General features: G+C 41.9%; 1 protein-coding gene across 4 annotated transcripts in view; it reads left to right on the top strand.

Annotated features, from left to right (window-relative positions):
• Window positions 1–17,476, top strand: part of SLC44A5 (solute carrier family 44 member 5) — a 127,190-nt gene extending 109,714 nt beyond the window's left edge. For 3 of the 4 annotated variants that reach the window (XM_064516378.1, XM_064516381.1, XM_064516379.1), the window contains 8 exons: window positions 1,230–1,492; window positions 2,165–2,259; window positions 2,657–2,760; window positions 4,020–4,093; window positions 5,992–6,062; window positions 7,471–7,559; window positions 8,175–8,259; window positions 12,608–17,476. In XM_064516378.1, the coding sequence (XP_064372448.1) occupies window positions 1,230–1,492; window positions 2,165–2,259; window positions 2,657–2,760; window positions 4,020–4,093; window positions 5,992–6,062; window positions 7,471–7,559; window positions 8,175–8,259; window positions 12,608–12,720 (894 nt within the window). In that variant the 3' untranslated portion in view covers window positions 12,721–17,476. The remainder of the gene's footprint in view (window positions 1–1,229; window positions 1,493–2,164; window positions 2,260–2,656; window positions 2,761–4,019; window positions 4,094–5,991; window positions 6,063–7,470; window positions 7,560–8,174; window positions 8,260–12,607) is intronic. The other variant, XM_064516380.1, reaches the window with a different exon arrangement.
• Window positions 17,477–18,934: the final 1,458 nt, after the last annotated feature.

Raw genomic sequence — 18,934 nt, 5'->3', positions numbered from 1 at the left:
AAAAGGGTATGCTAATTGCATTTCTTAATTGACATTAAGTCCCTGTGCAATGCTAGTGGAAAACATGCGTATTTTTAAGCGATGATTACTCATGTTAAATCTGTGGATAGTACTTATTATTCAGATAATGCTTTCTTTGTTCAAAGCAATTTACAGAGATACACTAATTAATCTGCTAAACTGTCCTGTGAGGCAACTACATAGTAATAGTTCTATTTTACAGGCTGAGAAAGAGACACAGAGATAAGTTTTATTTTCAGGGGTGTTCTCAAATTCTTGAGGCTTCTGTTTTGCGGTCTGCAAAAAGCAATGGAAGATTTTAAAAGCTGGACCTCAAACCTGCCCAAGGACCAGCCATATTTTAGAAGCAGAGATCCAAATAAATATTGGGATTTTCTCAGCACAACAGTGACCTTTCTGAAGGTCCAAAATATTTGATGTTTTTAAGTCAAATGTTTTGACTTGACTGTAGGATTGAATTCAAGTATTTTTTGAAAACCAGAAGAATTTATGAAAAGTTATATCAGTACAGTTATCTTTCGGTGTTTAAATTTCAATGGAATGTTATAGTATCTGTATCCCAAACAGTTCCCCACTCTGCTGATGCATGAACACTGAAAAAGAAAGGGATTAGAAATGGACTGTTGTCATTTCATTGCCCATGCTGGGCAAATACATGATATGAACAACAGAAATAGGAAAAAGTAATTCAACTTTAATATGACTCCTTTTTTTTAATAATCCGAGATGTGTAAAGGAAAGCTGTGACTGCATCCTCAGCTTATATAAGATGTCATGACTCAGTTGATTTCAGTTCAACAATGGTGATTTGCCCAAGCTGCAGATTTGGCCTCTGTTTTTTAAATAATATTTTTTACTTGAGCATCTTTTCTTTAATGAAACTGAGTAGTTTAGGTATCTTAAAAGTAGATTTCTGAAATTCAAATTCCATTTGTATAGGTTTCAGGCAGAACTCTTGGTGTTTTTAAAGTTTGTGTGGTGAACTGCCTTGCTTACTAACTGCGTAGTTCAAAATTTAGCACCTGCCGAAGACATTAATGTGGACCCTTAGATATGTAAATAGTTTAAAAACTATTGGAGTGCAGTGCTGAATGAGCTAATGAAACATCAGAATATGTGATTTGTATTAAGCCACTAAACTTCAGAGACTTTGTACAGAGAATTCAATGCTTATTATTATGTTGATTTTTTTTTTTCTTTCTATACAGACTTTTAACACAACCAACGTGACCAAACTTTGTCCGGGTGCTCAGTGTACTTTTGCATTTTATGGAGGAGAAAGCCTATACCATAAATACATCTTCATCTTTCAGTTAGCCAATGCCTTTGTCTTTCTTTGGCTGGTAAACTTTGCAATTGCACTGGGTCAGTGTACCCTTGCTGGTGCCTTTGCCTCTTATTACTGGGCCTTTCGGAAACCTGCTGATATTCCACTGTGGCCGCTCTTCTCTTCATTTGGGCGAGCAATACGGTGAGATTGTGAAGCTGGTTGTGTCTTGTCATGTTTCCTAAAAGTGCTCTTTTTACACCTAGGGAAACAGGGCTTAGAATATCCAATGGCAATGATTAGGCAGGAAAGAGTAGTCATGAGAGGCTCAGCCTTTCTCATTATTAGAAGTTTGTCACTTCCTGTAAACTTAGAGGTGATGTCCTGATTCATTAAGTGCCTAGTTTACTAGTTTGCTTTACTAGTTTACTAGTTACAGTTAAGTTGTAAACATTTAAAAATCATAGTTGTAAGAATAGTGTAATTATAACCATCTTTTGGTACACAAAGACTCTCTTAGATAAGAGATAGCTAGTTCCCATTCCACATCATAGCTAGGCTGGTGTAGTTGTGTCCCACGGATACTCTGTCCAAGCTAGGATCACGGTCATTCCAGAACAGTTGCTTCTCTTCCAAAACTGTTCAGAGGGATTGGCTGATAGCAGATGAGCCGTAATGATGCGAGTTGTACTCTGCACTCTAGGCAGCCTGAGGTAAGACCACCTTTACACTCAGGCACAGGCTTTGGATTTATTTTAAGGGATATCTTCTGCTGGTAGGGAATGTCTGTGCTGTGCCATTGTGATAGCACCTAACGTACAATCAGAGCTAACTGCTGTGAATGCTAACCATTAAATAGCATTTATTTTGTGTTAGGTACCATACAGGTTCACTGGCGTTTGGAGCCTTAATTCTTGCAATTGTCCAGCTTGTTAGAGTAATCTTGGAGTACTTGGATCACAAACTGAAAGGTGAGATTTATGAATCTGCTCTAAGTTATTAGGAAGTCCTTTGAAAAATGATTTCCTTTGTTTCCCAGGATGGTTCTTCAGCTATGATTATCTTAAGAGCCAAATCCCACATTGTTATTAGCCATTGCAGTTCCATTTGAAGCCAAAAAATCTGTGTTAATTTACCCAAATGGAGTATATATCCTTGGGAGCTTAATGTAAGCATTCAAGCAGGGCTTGAATCCAATCTAATTGAAAGCTAGTGAGCTAAATTTTGTTATGAAAGAGAGTCCATGCCTAGAAGAAAAGAAATAATGTTTCTGCTTTTGCTGCAATTCAAGATTTCCTTCTGCATAGCTTTCTATGTTCTGAAGACTGTTCATGAGTTCTCTGTATGCTGTACTCTCCTTTTTTTCAGGTACACAAAACTCCTTCACTAGATTTCTACTCTGCTGCCTGAAATGCTGTTTCTGGTGTTTGGAAAAATTCTTAAAATTTATAAACAGAAATGCCTACATCATGGTATGTATTTGCTTTCTCAACATGTGGCCTCCCCTGTCTAGGACACTAAAATACCCTAGCCACTACTGCTTGGTCAACAGCCATCATTGTTTGAATCTGCTGAATAAATAATAGGATTTAAGTCAGTTTTCAAGAAATGCATGTGGTCCTACTGTGAAAAAGTGAGATCTTTTTTTTCCCTTGTAAACTCAGCCTCTCCTCTTGCCTGTACCTGTTGTCCCTCATCCCCTTTTACCCCCCTGCAAAGTAAGTGGGAAGGGATGGCATAAATCGTTGACTTTCCCTCTGAATCAGCAGTTCAAATCTTGATTTCGACAGGAGAGCTGGCTTGTTTCATGTTGCATGTTGAAGCACTTTAACACTTCTGTTAAAAGGCAGTGTTTTAGATAAGGAAGTCAGAAGACAGGTGGTATCTGTATTTGCCCCTGGAAGTCAAAAGCATAAATTCTACTAGCGGCTGCAGTTATGTTACTCTAAAATAACACTAACTGGCTTCCAGAAGACAAATTTCAGGTTTTCACCTAAATAAATATACACAGATTTCAGCCCACGATGTTTTTACTTGAAGCAATTTCAGTGAAAGAATTCTACAGTAGCAGATCTGTTTTCTCAGAGGTGGCTCTAATGGGTCTGTTAAAACCCACATTCATGCAAAAGGTGTTTCAGATTAACGCAATCTTGAAGAGGAAGTATTCTTTTTGACGGTCTTGTTTACAGTAGACAAACCGACTGCATTAATATCAGAAACTCCAGAAGAACTATTTTAGTGTATCTTACCCTTGAGGACACTAGTCCAGAAAAAATATATATATATTCCTGAATAACTTTACCTGGTTTACTTTATGCCAGTGGAACTCCACTGACTTCAATACTAGTATTCCTTATTTGCTCTTAAGTGAGAGCAGAGTCAGGTCCAAGGAGATAGTTAAAACAGGTCAGCTCACTTTTGTTCTACAAGTGCCTGTTTCCTTCTGCTGTCTGTAAATTCAGTGTGAGTAACAAAGCTAGAAGAATCCCTCAGCAAGTACCTTACTTCTTCTGCTTGGAAAATAAAGTATTGGCTCTGTTGCCTGCAAGATCTCAAAGGGTATCATGCTTGCAACTGGGTGCTTTGGAGAGGAAAGATGGGTGATGTTCTGTCAAGGCTCTGTCTTTCTAATTAAGATTAGAGAGAACTCTGCATTACATTCAGTAAGATTCCAAAAGGAGTTATCCTAATTAGTTAAAATACTTATCAAACAACTACTGTTACTTTGCAGATTGCCATATATGGAAAAAACTTCTGCACCTCAGCAAAGGAGGCGTTCTTTCTGCTCATGCGTAATGTGGTGAGGTAAGGTACCATCTCCCAGTCCCTGGCAATGGCAAGATTTCCTGCTATTGCACTCCGAGGACACGTTTCTTTCCTCTCCCGCCTCTACTCCGAAAATTAATTTAAGCTGGTTCTGTCCCCAGAAATGGCCCTCACTTCTAATGGCCAGTGTGTTTCAGCAAGCTGTCCAGCAGAGTAACCCAGGCAAAGCTGGTCTGATCGAGCAGACAGTCTTGTTAAGATTGCGCTTTTAAAATCATCAGCACCCTCGTAGGTTTTAAGAGTGCTTCCAAGGAAGCAACGGAGCACCTGAGAGGAAATCTACAGTTATACATCAGTGGGTGCATCATCTGCTGTTTGTGTGTTTCTTGAGCTTTGGTCCATTTGCTTTCTCTGAAAAGGAAAATGGAAAGACCTAAGCATTCAAATTTTTCCCAGAAAACCTATGAGGTGTTAGAGAGTGGCAGGAAAGAAGAGGGAGTACTTTGCTTTCAAAAACAGTGTCTGATATGTAACATAGGCAGAGCTCTCTTGGTGCTGGGAACTCCCCTGGCACTTTTCCCCACTACCAAGGTTGCTGCCAAGCTCCCTGTTCTCGTCAGTACTTTCCTTCATTGCTCCTGGCTCTTCCTGTAATACAGTGAGATCAAAAAGAATGGGAGAAGAACTTAGGAGCAGGCCATGTTGACGCAATAGCAGGCAATCTAATTACCAAGCAGGAGACACAGTAAAACAGGTTCAGTAGTTCACATTATTTAGTGAAGGACTGGGAGGAGGAGAGGAATGGAGGGGGATGCTGAAAGAGAGGAACACGGGAACAATGCTTAAGAAAAAGGAGGAAAGAGTTGGAGATGGGAGAACGGAATACATTCACTGTGTCAGCTGGCATCAGCATCAGAGTAGGGGTGTCCACACCTTGTAGCACCCGTGCAACAGGAAAGTGGGACTGCCTTCTGAACCGTCGCCTCGCTGCCCTTCGTGCTTCTGCTCTTCATCAGTAAGCAGTAGCTAAAAACCAGGCATATGATTTTATTGTTTTCAAAGGAGATGTTTTTGTCTTGTGTATTTTGGTTATGATTCTGAACTCTGACAGGCTAATGATGACTTGTTTTCTTTAATGTTTGCTAAATGCTTATCTTTCATGGTCGTCAGTACTGCATATCACCATTAAAATAGCCTTCAGCACTGTCAGGAGGCTGACAATAGCTCATTTTCCATGTCATTTGCCTGCAGTTTCTGATGAGGGAGTCTAGCAGGATTTTGAGCAGAAACTCTCTGCGATAAGCCTGTGTTTTACCCCTCTTCCTTACCATTCCTTTGCTGTTTCTTTCAGCGAGGGCTGGGCAGTGCAGATTTACCGCCAGTTTTTCTGTCTACCTTCATTCGTTCATCTGGGACTGTCTCTCTGCTTTGAGATCTCCCACCTTCAGTGTTGTACAGTGACATCTTAAAATAGTTCTGTAGATTTGGCGTATTCTGGAATAATAGAATGTTGCCAGATGGGACCAAGAAACAGAAAACCTGTGAGCCACCCGCACAAACATTGCTCTTTGTTTTAGTGTGCACTTTGCCTCTCCTGGGCTGGCCCCTCTGTGACCCTAATAGAAAGACTGAAATAAAGATACTTTGATGATGGGTTTTTTTAACCAGTAAAGGCAATAAACAGTCTTCAAGTGCTGTCAGTAGTTCTGCTGCATTAAGCCTTAACAAGAGGATCAGCGCTTTGTTGGCCACAGGACATTAGGCTATCACCTAGCCCTTCTCAATGTTGCTTTTCTGCATTATTTTATTACCAGTCTGAAAAACCAGCAGAAGACAACTTCTTGATCATATTTTGCAAATTAGCCATAGATGTAAGGAAGAAGAATACAAATGTCTGTTTTGTGATGTTTATGTATAATTTGTCCTTTACTGAACAGAGTTGCGGTTCTGGACAAAGTTACAGACTTTCTTTTATTCCTGGGGAAAATTCTCGTTGCCGGTGGTGTAGGTAAGTTTAAACAGTTCTTTCTGAATGGTATGTTTCTATTTTCTGGTACCCACAAGTATGCCATGTTCATATGTACTCTGTTAAGGGCTGGAGGTTCTCATGGGTTTGACTATTCAGGAAGCTGTTCCTGCATCCAAGGATTTGCAAGACTGCACTAGAATAATGTCGTTTCCCCCCCCCCCCCCCCCCCCCCGCCTTTTTGTGTGCTCTAGACAGCATCTTTTCCATAATTGCTTTTACTGTTCTTGCATGTATTGCTGGCACAAGAACCTCCACAGCCAAAGTTTTGTAGCTGGATCAAACCAAACTTGCATCCTGTAAGTCAGCCACAATCTGTTCTCCCTTCATGAGACCTGAGCAAAGCTGCAAATGTTATTCACCTGGCAGCAGGCAGCACACACTGGCGGAGGAAGTGTGGGTCTACAGAAGAAGCGCCTGAAGCTCTGCTGTATTCAAGCCCGTTCAAAAGATCCTCCAAGCTGTAGTAAAAGAAATGAACAAAATATTTCTAACATCCTTATAGGGTTTTCTTTGCTTATCAGTCAATATCAGAATATAGTATTCATAGTTTGCTGTCAGAAATTGATTTTTAAAAACTAAAGCACTTTCAGAAATTCAGGTTGGCAATATTCCTTTAATGCTTTCCTAAATTGTCACAGCAGTTTTAATACATTATTTTACTAATAACCATGTTTTGTATTCTGTATACTTAAAAAGAATTACAAATGGATTCTGTTTTTACCAAAAGTTGTAAATTAGCACTAAGGCCACATCTAAAATGTTTTGTCATTAATGTAGAATCACTTTCAAACTGGAACAACAAACTTGATACGAAACTTATTCTCTGAAATGTAAACCATGAAGTACTGGGATTAATTCATGTCTTTTTCCTCTTCAGGTATAAATTCTTTGGCTATTTCTGTTCTAGATGCATTCTTCTGTTGTAGATTTATTATTTCGTTTATCCCTAGCACTACCACTTTTCTTTTTAATCTGGAAATAGTTAGGTATTTCTTCAGGTAATAAAAGCTAATGAGCAGAATTCTACTTACTTAACTTTTATTTTAGAAGAGATCCACCCAAAGGTCTTTGATGTTATCCCACGTTATTGTCTTGTTTATCGTTATTTGTTAATTTTGATACTAAATCCAGTAGAATGGTGAAACAAAACAATTGATTAAAATCTTTCTGGCCCCATGAGTATCTTTATGATAATTCATTCATTTACATCTCACTTCTGGTCAGAATACAGATCTAGGAGATAATTAATATCTAGGAATTTATTGTTTAAAGGCTCTTGTATAAACAAACCTTGCGTCTACTGTCTGTTATTTTTGTCTCACCATTCCTTTGGAGTTAAAAGGTCACCGTCACCCCAGGAATAACTGATGTTGTGTGCTTCTTGCAGGTGTTCTCGCCTTCTTTTTCTTCACTCAGAGAATACCAGTGTTTGCAAAGGAAGCACCAACATTAAACTACTACTGGGTACCGTTGTTGGTAAGTCTATCAGCTAATCGCCCCAGCCCTGGGGGCAGTCTGAGGCATTCAGGCTACTTGGGGCACGTGCTGGTGACAGCTTCTCCGTCCTGCTCCGGCTGGCACACCGTCCTCCTCTGATCTGCCACGTCCCCCCGGACCCATCAGGCAGACAGGGCGCTGCCGTGGCCGCTCCTGCGGAACGGGTAGATCTCACCTAAGCATTTCTCAGACTCCCCAGACAGCAAAGGCCGGTGGTGAGGCACCGATGACAGTGGTGCAGCTCCTAATGGGAGAGACCTGTGATGCAATTCTTTCTCCTTTTGGGGCCCCATAGATGCCAGAACATCTCTGGGATCTTTCAGAAAAATATTTTGAAGGAGCTCAGAGTGTTCTTGGGATATATTCTGTATGGGGGTTGACGTGGCCCCAGTTTGGCAGCTGAAAAAAACCAGCGGCTACTGTATGTTAGAAACGTGATCCCTTTCCACAGCAGTAACCCTATTGTAGAATTATAGAGCTGCAATTAAATCCTCCCAAATTTGCTTAGCAGACCAGGCCCCTGACTTGTGACAGTCTTTGGCACACTGGTGCCAAATTAACATTTGAGGTTTGATTGTGGTTTGTTTTTTGTAGACTGTCATTATTGGCTCCTATTTAGTCGCACATGGATTCTTCAGCGTCTATGCAATGTGCGTCGATACACTTTTCCTCTGCTTTTGTAAGTATTAAGTTTTCTTTCACTAATACCTGCAGGTTGCAGGAAGAAGGAACTGACAAGGTGATTTTTTTACTCCTATTCCTTTTTCCCCCACATCTGCTAGCATGTCACCAGAAGGAATTGCCTCTGCTTTTCACACTGGCTCCTTGATGCCTGCTTGAGTGCAGAGGTGTTTCTGTATTCAAATGCCATTAGTTTCAGTAGTGGAAGGTAGCTATGGCTCACTGGACTACCTGGCTTTCTTTTCAGAACTTTCTCTAATAATTTGCTTCCGGATGCTTTGTAAACAGCTCTGTGTAGCAACAATTCACTCAAACCTCTTGCTATTAGCAAGTTTTTCTTTATTATACAATGTGTTGTTCTTCACTGATAGCTATTGCTGGCCCTTTGGTTTCAACTTAATAGCCCTGAACAAAGTATCATGCCGAGTTACCTTTATATTCATGCAAAATACCGTTTGAGAAGCTGTCTGTCTCTTGGACCCCCAATAGCAAGCAGTCGTTGGCTCTCTGGACTGGTGCTCAGTTTCTTCAGTCAGAGAATACAAAAATGACAAGAGAAGCCAGTTGGTCTCAAATTAGCACATGATTGTAAGAAAAGGCTGTGGTCACTGTAGGACATTTGCTGGATTTATTGAATTAAAGAAATAAAGATACAGTTTTTCTATAGTGAAAGGCATTCTGGTAGGTCCAAATGGCAGTAACTGTTGTAGCAATTGGCTGAATTATTTGATAATACTATGGGACTACTAAGTAATCATGGTCTTGATCCATCATATGCACAGTGAATCACTGAGGCAAGATAAACATGTAGTACTGGTTCTTCTCTTATGATAGCATAAATTCTCTTTCTTTCCTCTGAATCATGACTGAAGTTAAACTCACCTTCTCAAGCCTGCTTCCCAAGGGACTAGGGTTAGGAGTGGTTGTGGAGATCCTGCGGTGCCAAAGAATCATGGGAACAAAATCAGTGAGAAACGTTCTTTTGGTATCTTCATATGCAGCTTTACTGCAATGGAAGAAAGAATAGCCTTCTGTAGGGTGGGGCTATTTCACCTCTTACATCTGTGAAAAATCAGAAGCGTTCCCATTGAAGAAAGCAAGGGATCACACGGTTTCTTTCCACTCAGTGAGTGGGTACATTGTTTACACAGCAAGAGAAATCTGGAAGTATATGTTCAATTACTGCCGTCGATGCAGGATACGGAAGGTTATACTGGGGTGTTGGAGTGGGGTCTGAACCTCCTGACTTCCACAGAGTGCTTGGGAATTCCATCCAATGTATGTAGTGCATTTTTCTTCCTTTTTTCATTGTTACCAAGACAGAGCAAGAATGGTTTTTGAGTACATTTTGCTTACACCGTAATAATGTATTCTGGTCTTTTAGTCTCTCTTTAGTCTATTATTGCTAAGAAAATCACATTAGTCACATGAAGACAAGCTCAGTGTTTTAACTTTTCATTGATTCCTTCTACTTATTCCCTACCTGATGGCATTCCCTACCTATTCCCTGCTTAATTCTGGCTTTGCAGCTAGTTGCTGTGGAAATGATTGTGTGTCACAGCAGAGGATTATGATGACTTCAGAAATGGGCAGTGGAAGTGGATGAACCTCTAAGTATACAAATCAGGATATATAAAGCAACCTTGCAAAATTCTTGAGAAAACTCAGTCCCCTTCAAAAATCTGTTATTAGTCTATTCTTACTGTAAACTCACTCACCACTTACATCTCTTGCTGTTACTCCAGGTCCCACTCAAATTACTGACTTCCTGCTAACTCTAGGTTTTTCCTTCACTTGTTCTGAGGGTGATTTCATATACATCGAGCTAAAATGAGTAGCACCCCTTATCAGTCTGTTAGTTTGAGGCCATAGCATCAATTCCGCTCATCATGTCTTTCGGACGTTGTATGCTTGACAATAGTTTAGGAATCCTCTCCTTCCTTCCTCACATGGAAGAGCCAATATCACCGATTATCTGTACATCGGAAACTTTTCTGTTTTCTCTGGAAGTGTGGGATTCTTACCACGTGATGTAAAGCAATAGTCCAAAGACATTTCATGAATTTTAAAGACACCCCACAGACCTTTTGGTGATTTATATTGTTTATACTATATTTATTTTTCCTTCTTTTTACTGCTTTCTCTTTGGCAAATTGGTTGTATACTTGCATATACTCCCCATCTCTGAGGATTTTTTTTAAAGCTGAATAAAATGTATTTACTTTTTTAAAAAATTATGAAAACACGCAGAAGATAAAATGGTTCTCTTTTTGTGCTAGTCACATACAAGCATGATACAAGACTCACTTGTGATATCACAGAAAACTGGAAACTAATGTGTAGTTGAGAGCGACCTCAGATTTATCTTGGGTGAAAAACTTTGGTTCTAAAGAAACATAAATACCAGTAGATATCACACACATGCATCTCCAAGAAACTGGCTGAAATGGAAATAAATAAATGATTACTTGTGATATTTAGAATAGAATGGAACTTAACAAACTAGTAGAACTGGTTTGTTGTTTTCTTGGTACACAGAAATTAACAAGTATTCTTTTCAATTTACGCCAAAGACACATTTAATTGATTTATAGGCATTTAGGCTTAAAAGTGATGGCAGGGAGTAGGAGACAGACCACTTCTTATTTTGACCTGTTTCACTGAAGCCAGGTTAGCATTGTATTTGGAAGGTGTTATAGCAACACATGCAAAGGAAAGAATTGTGTTGTCGTAGCCTTGCTTGCCGCAAGATACTGGGACCACATCTGTCCGAGCGATCTGCAGGAACTGTGTCGTTCAGGTGGCTCTGCACGCTCAAGGTTATTGCCTGCCTCATTTTCCTCGTATGGGAACTAAAGGCTGGTCATGTTTAGCTGCTTTCATTTTGGAGTCTCCTTGAAGACAGGGATTGTAACTTGAAATAACATTAAAAAGTCTTGGGGTTTTTTTGAAGTTAAAGTGAAGCTCAGCAAATGCATTCAGTTGTGAGTATACATCAAAGAACTCCAAATAATCACTCTGCGATGGAAGAGCGCTCCTGGTTCGGACTGGTTACTTTCTCCTGGGAAACATCTCTCTTTGCAGCTCTGTAACATCTTTAGACCTGTGAGGGGTCTAAAGGTGTCATCAGGTGGCCTATGCACAGAGTTGCTGGAAGAAGATAGTGTTTTTGCAACCAAAGATCCTTACAGGGATTTTTCTCCTCTATCTTTGGCCTTCATCCAGTCACATTTATGTAAGCACATAAACGATGATTTGGGATAAGTAATGCTTGAATAGGAGGGCTGATGATGTAGAAACCGACACGATGGATGCATTTTGCAAAAACAGTTCCACCACTGATACCTGCAGGGCCAGACAGCACAGTCTAGTGCTACTGGCTGTGTAGAGCATGAGCAGGAAGGTGCATTGTGCTTTTCTGGAGCAGATGGAAATCCTGCCCCTAGAGCAGCCTGTTACATGTCAGGAAAGGCAAATGGTGTGTTTGGCAGCCTTGTAATACTTTCTGTGCATCGGGCCTGGGGACAATAGCTTTTTGTTTAGAGAAGAAAGGAAGATGCCGTGGGGATATATACAGAATTTTCCTCTGACTGCTCTGGCCGGTTGTGTATAGGTGGAGCTGCCCACCCCTGCAAGAATGCAGGTGCAGGGACTGTGCTCCGCTGCGCACGCCTACCAGGTTGCCCGTTAGTGTGGAAGGTGTTCACTGGACTGTGACTTAGGACCTTTGTGATTTAGTTATGACCTTCTGTAGGAAAAATGTAACATGCACATCTCACTACTTTCAATTCATACTCTGTTTTAGTTCCCGTGCTTCATTCAGTAATGGTCAGGAGATCATACAGCATATTGTGCACCCATGGCATCAGGTTTTCAAAAGAACTTCTTAGGCAGTGAAAAAGGGGTCCAGTTTTCAAAGGTGCGTAAATCCAAAGCTCTCTTTGGGACAAATTTTCTAGCAATAAGCAGCCAAAATGCCAGGCTTCTTTGGAAAATTTGGCTACCAGTCTGGATGCATGAGCCTTTCTGAAAACTTCCAGTGATACTGCCAAACCAAAGAACTGGGAGACTGAAAAAGATATTTCTGTCATTTTAAAATAGCTAGGTGTGTGTCTCTGTGTCTTATGTAAAGCCTCTTCTGGCTTGAGAAAATAGAAATTTTATGGTGTCATTCAGCAACTTAACAATACAGCTAAATTGTCTTGTTTGAGATTTTCTAATGTTGGTTCTTTTGCTCTTTTCCCTTCTTCAATTCTCTCTCTCTCTCTTCTTTCCTCCCCATTTTGGTGTGTGTCTGACTGCACTGCTGCTTGCTGCTTTGACTGCTTTTGCTGGTGTAAATTCAGGTGAAGACCTGGAAAGAAATGATGGATCTACAGCAAAACCCTACTTCATGTCAGCTAGCCTTCACCGAATTCTAGGAAAGAAGGAACTAAGCCCTAAGAAGGCAGTGGGATAACATACAGTAAACCTCAACATCAAAACAGTGTCACTTTTAAGCAACACATGTATAAAGTAGGCAAAAGTAAAAACTGTAAATGATGCTTCTAGTTAATGGGTGATTCTTTTTTCCTTTTGCTTCTATCTATAAAAAATGAGCAACATTGGTGACAATTAACTAGATAAGTAAATACTTTAACAGCTGTGAAACAAGGCCACATTTTAGTTTATAGAGTGCCTATCAAAAGGAAAATGTAAATCTGAAGCTTTTTTAAGTCTATAATGAGCAATGTTTTAATAACTTTTTTAACACAAGTTGCTGCCTCAAAGGACAGCATTTTTGATAACATTTCTTTTTATAAGTGTATATTTGTAAGAGATATTCAGGCAATTTTCTGAAAGCACTACCCTATAACCTAATTAGCCATAAAAAAATAGTTAGAGAATTTCTAGTTAACCAGCAGATGGTACTAAATTTGTAAATATGGTGCTATGATTGTATTTTTTTGTACAAGCTTGTTCACAGCCATTTAAACTGTGATTATACATGCATTAATGATTCCCTACACTGGAAAATGTAGTAATATTTTAATCACATCCACAAGTGTGTGTTTTAAGAAATGAAGAATGGCACCCTGTAGGCCCAAAGAAGGTAGCCAGAGAAGACTACAGTGGATGTTGCTTAAAGAGAAGTTTTCTATGAGTTGTGTTTAAAAGATGATGTAAGTGAGGGAAGGTCCCATTGCACTTAATATGATTTGTGGCTCACACAAATGAGGTTTCATCTGGTACAAGATGGCAAATGTATCATTTTCAGCTGATGTGTATGAGATGTCCTTGTGTTAATGTCCCCATCTCTGATGACTCTCTGATTATGCTTTACATTATGAGGAAGTTGAGCTTTGCTGAAAGGAAAACCAAATGCAGTTTTTCCTCAGAGAAGAGTCTTGGCTGTATATGTGCACACGGAGTCCCCATTGCCTCTGCCTGGCTCAGAAGGGCTTCTTACGAGACATTGCAATGACCATGCTGATGCTAAGGGCAAAGCATGCGCTCTTTAGGTCTCCAAAGTCTCAGTGGCTCAAGCAGTAAGATACTTAGGTAAGAAACAGAACCGAATCTTCTGATGACACAGGATTAAGTATATCGCTACTGAAAGATGCTCCAAAAGATTGTGTGCTTTTAGATTATTGAAGCTGCCTGATTATTAGTTCAAAGTCTTTCAGTATAAAACACACTAACATTCTGTTCAGTTCTATGAACCTCCCTTAGATGGAACTATTTTTGAAGTCAGCAAGAGCTGTGCTCACAGAAGCAGTCTAATGCTGTATTGGAATGCTAAAAAGAAAAGTACAAAAATCGTCAAGCATGAGAAAATGAAAGACATTTTTCAAGACTGTCATTTCCATGAGCTAAACTGAAAATGTTTTAACTCATTAATGAGCATCATGCATGCCAGAGACCTGCCCCCAGTTTTCATGGGTTCCACAGTAGTGAATAAGAACATTATTGCCCACATTTCAGGAGTGACATACTTTTCCCAGATCTGTTGTAAGAGGAATTCAGCTCTTGGAAATGCTTTTCTAGCCCAAGGAATCCACTGAAGTCACAAAGAGAAAGGCAAATTCTCCAGTTGATTTAAGGTCAGATTTTGGGGGAATATTTACTGACAGCCCTCATCGCAGAGCGATACTGCTCTTGTGACTTGTGGCTCCAGTTTGCGAGTGCTTTATTCACCACAAAAGCAGAAAGACACTTCCTCATGCTGCTTGTCTGGGGTGCCGTTAATGCACGGGTGAATTATGACCCCCCATGCGTTTGGAGTCGTGGGCAGGGCGGCATCCGCAAAGCCTGCAGACTGCAGTGCAGGTGCGGACCGGACCCTGGTATACGTTCTCTTCCATCCAGGGAGCAATGTAGCTCTTCCCCCGAAGCACAAACGGGTGTTTCAGTTTAGGACTTAGCGTAAAATAAAGGCATACAGTTTCAAATGAAACTAGTGATTTTGGACATCTTCATTTTTGAGAACCCTTTTAAGATACCTTAGAGTAAACTTGACTTTCAGAAAGGGCTGAACCTGCCTTCCAAAAATCAGGTGCTTGACTGAGGAGTATAAGGTTTTTCATTATCATCGTCGTCATCATGCCCATCTAATCATGTGCACGACATTGAATATACAACCCCCTAAAACTCTCACCTCTTCTGAGAATTAAGTCAACAATTTGGGGGAAGTTTGTGCCACCTTTTCATGATTTAAAAAGCTGCTGGACTATGATTCCAGTCCAAGCTCCAATGCATTTTTGGTTGACTGCTGTCCAATTAGTTTGCAGCCGAAGAGACTACTGAGAAATCTATATTTCTCTACTAGACTTGAGTGTCTTACTGGGAAAAAAGCGTATTTCTGAATACAATGTGCTTTTTTGTCATATGAATGTAACCATAGAGTTTATTAGGAATACAACATAATAGAAATAGTATACAGTTACTTGATTAGAAGACTTTTGTAACAAACCTATGCATTTGCTAGATGAATTTCTAAAAGTCAAAGTTTTAAACAGCATTATTATTTATATACAGTAAATATATATATATAAAATATTGCTCCACTCATTATTTTGTGAAAATTGCTTAGAATGTAAGTGGTCCACATTTTTGAGAAGAAAATTTAAAAGCCATTTTCTTAATGATGTAGTTAAGAGAACTGTGAAAATACAAAGCAATATCATGTAAATTTTGTAGTCAGTAAATTGGATAAATTATAATAATTTCTTGCTAAAATTGGCTTTTAAAAATAAATTGGAATGGATCAATTAAGTAGAAATTAATGCAAGTATTTACTTGGAAAAGAATCACTTTAAATGTTTTAAGACCAATTTAGAGTGGTTCCTAACTAATCCTGTGGGCGAGAGTCTGCTAACTTATACCGCAGGTACTGAAAGTGAGATTTATGGATTTGGACCTTTATTTGTTTCCTTGATTTAGTATAAAATTTAAAGTTCCATTCTTCGCTTCAGAGGGTGGAACATGGGGCAGGGCAGGACACAGCCAGGGAGGTTCTAGGCGTTGACGCCGAGCCCCGGGGTGTCGGTGACGAAACCCCCGTTGGTGCCGGCCGCGGGGCCGGGCTGGCCGTGCCCGGCGTTAGAGCGGAGGAGCCCCGGGGGGTCGCAGGCGGCGGTGGCACCGCTCCTGCCCGCCGGCCGGGCCGCTGACTCTGCCCTTCTCCCTCCTAGTGGAAGATGCAGAGAGACATGCTGGCTCCGCAGAAAGACCCTTTTACATGAATAAAACCCTTTTGAAGATTTTGAACAAGCAGAATGTAGAAACCAAGAGACGGTAGAAAATACCCATTATCGTAACCACACAACCGTGTTTGCTTTAGTCCTGGTTTGGTGCACTGTCTCCCTATGACCTACTAATGGATGGCTTTTATTTGCATGTTTTACACCAAAGTTTTTAATGTCAAGCCTTCACATTTTGTAAAGAAATTTAAAACCAGACCCCCCCCCCGAACAAAACAAGCAAGAAAGATGGGTTCATTTTTATACTGATTTTTTTTCAAGTAGCATTTAGCGATTAATCCTTGTGAACTGGGTGTTCTAAGGATGCTGAATAGTCTTTTAAACATTACTATTTCAAATAACGAAATGTTTTACGGTTGCATATTCCGCTGTAGAGTGGTAGAAAGATTTTGGAGGACACAATCTTAAACTTACTCTTGGACAGTCATTAAGCATTCTTCTAAAATCGGTGGTCACAAGAATGATTATAAAGCGTAGATTGACTGTCTTCTGTAATGCAGAATGTCTCTCTCCAGCTAATCGCTAGTCTCCCAGCCTGGACAATTGTGTCCTCTCTGACAAAGTGCCTTACTGGCTGTTATTTTACCCGGTTTATATTTTGACATTTATTCACATCATGTAGACTACAAACCAGAAAAGGCTAGCTAAGGAAAAAAAAAAACTCTCTTTGCTTGAAATTAATTGATATAAAATTAATATAATTGAAATAAATTGGTCTTCTTTTCAAAATACTGCAGCACGCACAATTTCACTGTTACTGTTGTTGGATCGTGAAAGTATTCTGTGTGCTCCAGCAGAAAACGTGACAATGGTGGTGTTGCAAATAATTATCTAATTAAGAATAATGTAAGACTGAGTTTTAGTAGTAGATTTTTTGTAGCTTTAATTTATGGGATAGTGAACTTCTAAGTGGGTCTTTTCTGCTTTCAGTTACACTGCTCAGACTTACCGCACCTGCGTAACTGAGGGGAGAACTGGGCTCCTGCTCGTTAGGGTAGAGGAATGAAAGTGGGAACTTGCAGATACATATTACACTACAGTAATGTATGTGTTTGTGTGTTCACAAACACGAAGTTGATTCTGCAGTTTTAGACTGATTATTTGCTATTCGGGAAGTGTTTTATAAATGACCCTTAATTTTCTAATTTTTGATACAGGTGATGATTTTCCAGGTAATGTAATTTGTACTGCACTGTAATCAAATTAGAAATATAATTGTTTCTTCGTGTTTAGGTAACACCAGTGCTACTAACATAAAGACTGTCTGCTCCTCTGTGTTACAGAAAGTTCACAGCTATTTGTCCCAAATCGTAGAATCACAGAAAGGCCATTTAAGGTCTGAGAAGTGGAAGAGAGGTTGCTGTCTGTTTGACCATCCCTTCCTTTCTGTTCTTAATGTGATTGTTAAGGTTATGTTATTTTCATGCCAAAACCAAATTAACATGAGCACATGACAGTTTGAGCTCTAAAACCTGTTTGCTTCTGCTGTGCAGAAATAGAAATGTATTGTTTAAATATCTTTGATAACCGAAGTGTTTAATATTTAATTTTGTTGTTACTGTTTTACAGCTCTCGGGATTTGTTCTAATAAAGATTTAGATACAAGGTGGGGTCTGTCTGTCTGTGCTCCCCCCGGGGGGCCGCGCCGCAGCCGCCTCCCCCCCCGCTCCGCTCCGGGCCCGTCTCGGGGGGGGGGCGGCTGCCGGAGCCCCCGGAGCCCCGCGGGAAGGGGCGGCCGGGGCGGGGACGGTGCAGTGCGGGGCAGCGGCCGCTGGGGGGCGGGGCAGGGTCAGGACGGCGCGGGGCGGGGCCGTGCGGGGGGGGGCGCGGGGCGGGGGGGTGCAGTGCGGGGCGCAGCGTGGGGAGGGCACCGTGCAGGGGTGGTGCAGGGCGGGGGTGCTGCGGGGCCGGGCGGGGCTGTGCAGGGGTGGGATGGTGCGGTGCAGGGGTGGGATGGTGCGGTGCAGGGGTGTGCGGTGCAGGGGTGTGCGGTGCAGGGGTGCTGCGGTGCAGGGGTGGGATGGTGCGGTGCAGGGGTGGGATGGTGCGGTGCGGGGGTGGGATGGTGCGGTGCAGGGGTGGGATGGTGCGGGGGTGCTGCGGGGCCGTGCGGGGCTGTGCAGGGGTGGGATGGTGCGGTGCGGGGGTGCTGCGGTGCAGGGGTGTGCGGTGCAGCTCGGTGCACGCCGCGGTGCAGAGCAGCCGCTGTGACGTGCGAGCAGAGCCGCGGGGCTGCGGAGAAGGGCCAGCTCCGAGGTGGCGCTGGGCGTGACGCCGTGACGCCTTCAATTACTGATGAGCAAATTAAAAAAAAAAAAAGTGCATTCAGACTCACAGGAGCTTTGTACTCGTCGCTGCAGCGTCTGTGGTGTGGCTGCTGGGGTGTGGTGGGTCTGCGGTGTGGGTGGTGCTCTGCGGTGGGTGCTGAATCTGCGGTGTGGGGGGTCCCTGCTGCGCGTGCCGGCGGCGTCGCCCGGCCGACGTGTCCCGAGCGGCAGCGTGTGCAGCGCGGTGCGGCCGTGTCTGCGCTCCGGGGCCGCCGCTCTGGCGGGCAGCGGTGGGGACCCAACCCCGGGGCCGCCCGTGGCGACCCGCGCCCACCGAAAGCCAAGGGCGGGAGCCGTCACCGCAGCCCCGCGGGCTGCCGGCGTCCCCGGTGCACGCGACGGAGCTCCCCGGGCCTTGGTCTGTGAGGAACCAAGCTGACTCCCGACCACGGCAATAAACAGTAAAAGCAGCCAAGCAGTGTGCGTGTTGAAGCACAGAGGACTCTGTCGTATCCTGAATTGAGATGCTCGTGTACTGCGCTACGATTTGTGTCGTGTACTCAGATGCTCAAAGACTGTATTTGCAATATAAAAGTAATTGTAAGGGGATTTTGGAGAATACAGGGCCTTTACTACGTGTCTCATATGTACATAGTTATTTTTA

Source organism: Dromaius novaehollandiae, chromosome 8, assembly GCF_036370855.1.
Source record: "Dromaius novaehollandiae isolate bDroNov1 chromosome 8, bDroNov1.hap1, whole genome shotgun sequence".
Classification (NCBI taxonomy): Eukaryota; Metazoa; Chordata; class Aves; order Casuariiformes; family Dromaiidae; genus Dromaius; species Dromaius novaehollandiae.
The sequence above is the reverse complement of the archived record's forward strand: the minus strand, read 5'-3'. Positions and strand labels throughout refer to the sequence as shown.